The following is a 5,540-nucleotide window of genomic DNA, read 5'->3' on the forward strand; positions in this document are numbered from 1 at the left end:
CGTGTTATAAGAACTTGAATGTATATCGACTATCTAATTTTGTTAACTTAGTACATTAATATACATATATTTTAATCATGATAAATATACATACACTTAATCTTAATCATAGAACGAAATAACTCTTAAAACATAAGCATTTTATGTACAATATACGAGAAATATCTTTCACATGATAGCGTTGTTTATGACTCGGTTACAATTGGACAAAAGTGTTCGTCCATTGTTTGAGAGTATTTAGATAACAAACAATTGCTGGCCTCAGAGAAAAAGTGGAAAAAGAACAGTCGTTTGTATATTTCACAACGGGATGGACGCAAATAGGTTGTCCATTTTCCTTCTGGTTGTTACCATAGCTATTACTGTAAGTTATTTAGATGGGTTTTTATGCGTGTAGTTAGGTTAGAAAACTTTTAATCGTTCACCCACGTTTTATCTGAAGAAGCGAAAGCCTACATCGGTAGGAAGTAAAAAAGTGATATATTTTATATTTTACAAAAAAATAAACACATGTATTTTAAGTATTTTTCGGGAATTGATTTCGTTATCAGTTTCATAGTGGCTAATGTTAACGAGATTTTTAATTAATAATTAATTCATAAATTCAAATAAATACAAATGCTGGAGAAATATTTGAAAAGGGAGTAATATGTTTTCAACGAGTATATTTACCAGATAAAATTATTATTAATACAGCATCACGATATGCTTGAGTGTTGTGCCATGCTCAAACATTAACTTAAATTTAATACTATAAATACTTAGAAAAAGTTAACAAAAAAGTTTTTTTCTTAATTTAATTCAGCAAGCTTGGCAATATGTTGATAGAAGACCCAGAAAAGACCTCCAAAGGGATCCGCACTATGTCGCCAAAAGACACATGTTGCCTGGAAGTGACAAAAAGCGCCGACCTTCGACCCAGATACCGAAAGAAATGAGGAAGAAGGTACAATTTATGATACTTTACTTGAATAATCCTAAATCATTTGACAACGTTGATCATTAAAGACACTTTTCCTCTTTATAAAGTACCTATCTATGTTATCTCAATAAATATAAAATTAAAATAAACAACTGATATGTTTTGATTAACAATTTTCAGCCATCAGGTCATCTCAAGCCGTTGCAATATGACGAAATGGAAAATGACGAGGTCGTGTCTGTAGCAATAGGTCCTCCTGCAATGAGACCAAAGTATGATAAAACACGGAGAAATATGGCAAAAGCATATGCCTCTCCAGCAAATGAATCCACTGCATCTAATCTTATTAAAGACATATTAGTTGAATTGGGTAGAGAATTTGTCACACATAACGTTAACGAAGACTTCGTATTCGGACAATACGTGGGTAACGTCATGAAGAATCTAACCAGCAGTCTAAAAATGAAAATGCAACATGAAATTCTAGATTTAATTTTAAAATATCAAAGAATATGTCGAGGTGACGATATAAAAGTTTTGAATGAAAATACAAAAACCGACGACAAGACTGTTAAAGATATAAAGTTAGACAAGAAACCAGCTGCCAATGAAACAGAAGACGGGTGGCCAGATTTTTCAAATATTGAAAAATATGTTGGCTAATTGTTTTATTTATTTATTATAACTTCGTTAAAAGTATACTCGTACTTAAGTTTTAGTGTTGATTTAAATAATTGAATTTTTCTTAGATTATTTGTTTTATTTTCACAGTAAAAATATTTTTTAACAGAAATTGTAAATAACAAATTAAGAGATCTATTGTAGAAAATTCTTCCGAAATTATTTTCCAGGAGTCTTTAAACTGTTTATTAAAAATCTGAGTGGTATTTTAAGATTAAAGATCAAAAGAATAATTATGGCTATATTGAAAAAATCTTATAAATATCATCTAGTCGACTTTAAATGCAAAATAATTCTCCGAAACGATAAAACTTAGATCCATCTCATATATAACATCTTAGATAGATTTAAAGTAATTCAATTTATGATTCTAGAGCTTTTGCTTTCACTTCAAACAAATATTTTATCAAAGATCTAAGACGCGACGAATAGAAGGTATTTATTGTTTTTTGTGTAATAATAATATTGAATTTAATGTATTTATGTAATTTTATCTCTTTTTAAATGTGAAATGTTAGCTTTGCACTTTCTTCCATCCTTTCTACTTATCCGATCTTAAAAGCGGAATGTACGGATTAAAGTTTGCTTTGAGTGAAATAGACAATGGAAGAATTTTTTAAATTGTTAACAAACTTAAACCGACCTACATTTTTGTAGGATAGTTTCTGAATATTGTTAAACTATTCTCTTATTCTTATCAAAAGGATTGTTCTGTATTGAATTGATTTAAAACGGAATTTTTGTCAACTATTATATATTTATAATTACAAGATTAGGTAAACAATACCAATTGTTGCATGTTAATTAGCATTTTTTTTTACTATTTTTCTTTTAAAGCTAAACATATTGTACTATATTATACTATGCTACCCGTTTTGATGTTGTAATATCAAATATCTTATCTTTAGCGAGCAATTTAAAAACTTTATGAGCAATTTGTTCAAGACAATAGTTATAATAATGTATGAAGGGTTGGCTAAATTTACCTGGTGTATGTAAATTTTTGAATAAAAGAATGCGTGTACAGATATTACTAATGTTCAAAATGTTTTTATTTTCTTCTATATTTTCAATGTATAACAAACCACAGTCGCAGTCATAATTCCAGCAACATGCGGGTGGAGATTTGGATCTAACTGTAGCTGTATATAACTCTTCGAGATTTTACACCGAACAGTCATTGACTGTTCGAGGGAAAGAAATAAATTAAAATGTTATTGCATCAATATAAGATTTCCAATAAGGAAACAAAAAAATTGTAATATTCATTCTTCTTAACATAGAATCTCGAAGAATATTGCAGTAATAAATCGACTGAATTCATTGATTTTATTAATATTACCGATATACATAAATGAGGTATTGAGAGGAATTTCTATCACCAATTCAAAGATAACAAATCAAGAGTATTCTAATAATAAAAACTTTTTTACAAATTAGTAAAAAAATATTTGTCTGTAAAAAATAAACTACAAATTGGTCTGAATCGAGTAGAACCTTTTGCGGCCATAATTGAAAGTTGCAATAAAGTTTCCCCTAAAAGCAAATAGTAATAAAAATAAAAGTTACAGTTTACGAGAATAGCTTTTTATATAAAAAAGAAAATGTACTGTTAGTTTTTTTTTTCATTAAGTAGGAAACATAAAACACATGTTGTCATAATCTTTTTGTTTTCCGTAAACTTTTATAGATGGGGACAAGTAAATAGAAATCATGGAACAAAAATCGCTATCAAACAAGCCACACCTGATTCCAAGTAAGATATCTTAGTGATGTACTCTCAGTAAATTAATTTCTTCCGCTCCGAGACCTTTCTACCTCAACAAACACTGTTAATTATTATTGGAGTTGTTCCACTAGATCAATACTCCTTGACAGTAATAACTTTTTCCTTTAAAAAAATAATGTTTTTTTTACGACTGCTTTCCTCCATCTGATTAAATAATTCAAATTTTCTAAAGTATAGTTCCCTGAGAGTATTTTGAGCTATAATAAATTTTTGAGGTTATTTATAAAATCATTGATTTTTTTATTTCTGTAGTTGGAGGTCCTCTATATACAAATAGATTGTATGGCGTACTAATAAACTATTTTACTAACAATGAAAATATAAATAAATCTACAATGTAGGAATAATATAACATAGACGTAATGCAGACAAATGATTAAAATAAAATTAAATACAGATTAATTATTTTCTGTGCTCGGTTAAAATTTTAAATTATTTCCCATAGAATTGAATAATAATTTTGATTCTTTAAACAAAATTAAACGTTAATATGAGATGCATAAAATTATATGATTTGGAAAAAAAATTAAAATTGCTCTTGTTAATATTCTATATACATATAAATAATGTACTTAAAAAGAACTGCAAATACTCCAATCAAATATTTATGTCCGTGTTTATTTATGTTTATGTTTTGTTACAATTGAAAACTGCAACAAATATTTGCATAGTAACGAAACAAAACATAAAATATTAAGCTAACTTTAATATTTTGATGTGTATTTTGTATCTCAAGGAAAATATACGATCAGATCTAGTAAAATCCTTTGACTCTCAACAAAGGAATAATATAAATATACAACAACACATCACGAACAATATACACCTACGATGGCTTCTAGCTTCCTCGAAACAAAGATTTTCTTCCAGCTATAGGATATATAAAGAGAATTGAATGTTTGGTTACATAAAACAAGAATCTATATTATTGTAAAAAAACTATAAAATTGTTTTAAGAATTCATATAAACTTTTGATTGGACAATAGTTATATTGTATCAAATTCAACGCTTAAACAATAAAAAAAAGATATATATTATAAAATTACTTATTAAATATCTATATTTAAGCAAAGGAACCAAAATAAGCTGATTAAAAAAGATAAAGAATAATAATGATTATAAAACTAAAACCTCTCTTAGCTTTTATTTTCATTTATCGATATCATACTTTTTTATTTCATTTTACTATATAGTCCTCTACAAAACACTTTTTTTTTATACAAAACGAAAATTGTATTTTGGTTCTACGTTTAAAAAAATCCATAAATATTTTCGACTTTAAGAATTTGTCATTTAGTAATATTCCGAATATTCGCAAAATAAAATGTCAACAAAATGTCCCTAAGCAACTTTACACCTTATTACAAAGACACATAGATTGTAAATGAAAATAATTTTATCACTCGGCAATCTAAACTTAATTTTACCGAGACATGTGTTGTGGAAATCCTTCTTAAGTTAAATGACTTATGATAAAGATGACATATCAGAACTCAGATTAGAATGAACATAGTTAACTAAATCAACAATTTACTAAATCAATCTCAGTAACAATACACCATCAATATTGGCTCTTCCCTCGAGCAATATGTCGGGTCTTGTGTCGTGGCCGTAACAGAAGACGTTGACATGTTACGTCATTTTGTATGCAGAACAAATATATCTAATCACAAAGCAAATATAACAAAGTAAAAAAGGAAGATTACTACATACTATATGTTTATGGTAAACACATAACACATTTCAATAAAAAAGAATCCAATAAGGGAGAACAATTATGATATTTATATTGTTTAATAATTAATATATCAAACCTATTATTCCGGAGCCAGAAGATACTTATTCCTATAGCCACAAAAATTAAGTTTGATAAGATGAAAAAAGTGTTTTTGAATTAATTATTTTTCTTTTATTTACCAAGGTAAACAAATATATAATATTATTAAAATATCTCAGAAAACTTATTATTATATCAGTTCGAATGGTATAACAATATTGTTTTATTAAAAATAATGTAGTATAAGTAAATTATTCAAAAATAAAAGGAGCGTAACATTTAAAAATGTCCATGACGACTGCAGTCTAGTTTATTGCAGCCCGTAAAGTTAAGTAAACAAAGGCTAAGACAAAGAGCATCGCAATATCGG

The 5,540-nt window shown here is 27.3% G+C and overlaps 1 protein-coding gene across 1 annotated transcript; it reads left to right on the forward strand.

Moving 5' to 3' along the window:
• The first annotated feature begins 303 nt into the window (after positions 1-303).
• On the forward strand, positions 304-2,340 carry LOC116774961 (uncharacterized). Its single transcript, XM_032667753.2, has 3 exons — positions 304-364; positions 806-946; positions 1,103-2,340. The coding sequence occupies exons 1-3, from the start codon at positions 311-313 to the stop codon at positions 1,583-1,585; spliced, it is 678 nt and encodes a 225-aa protein (XP_032523644.2). The 5' UTR covers positions 304-310; the 3' UTR covers positions 1,586-2,340.
• Positions 2,341-5,540: the final 3,200 nt, after the last annotated feature.

The sequence above is a fragment of the Danaus plexippus genome, chromosome 8 (genome assembly GCF_018135715.1).
Source record: "Danaus plexippus chromosome 8, MEX_DaPlex, whole genome shotgun sequence".
Lineage (NCBI taxonomy): Eukaryota > Metazoa > Arthropoda > Insecta > Lepidoptera > Nymphalidae > Danaus > Danaus plexippus.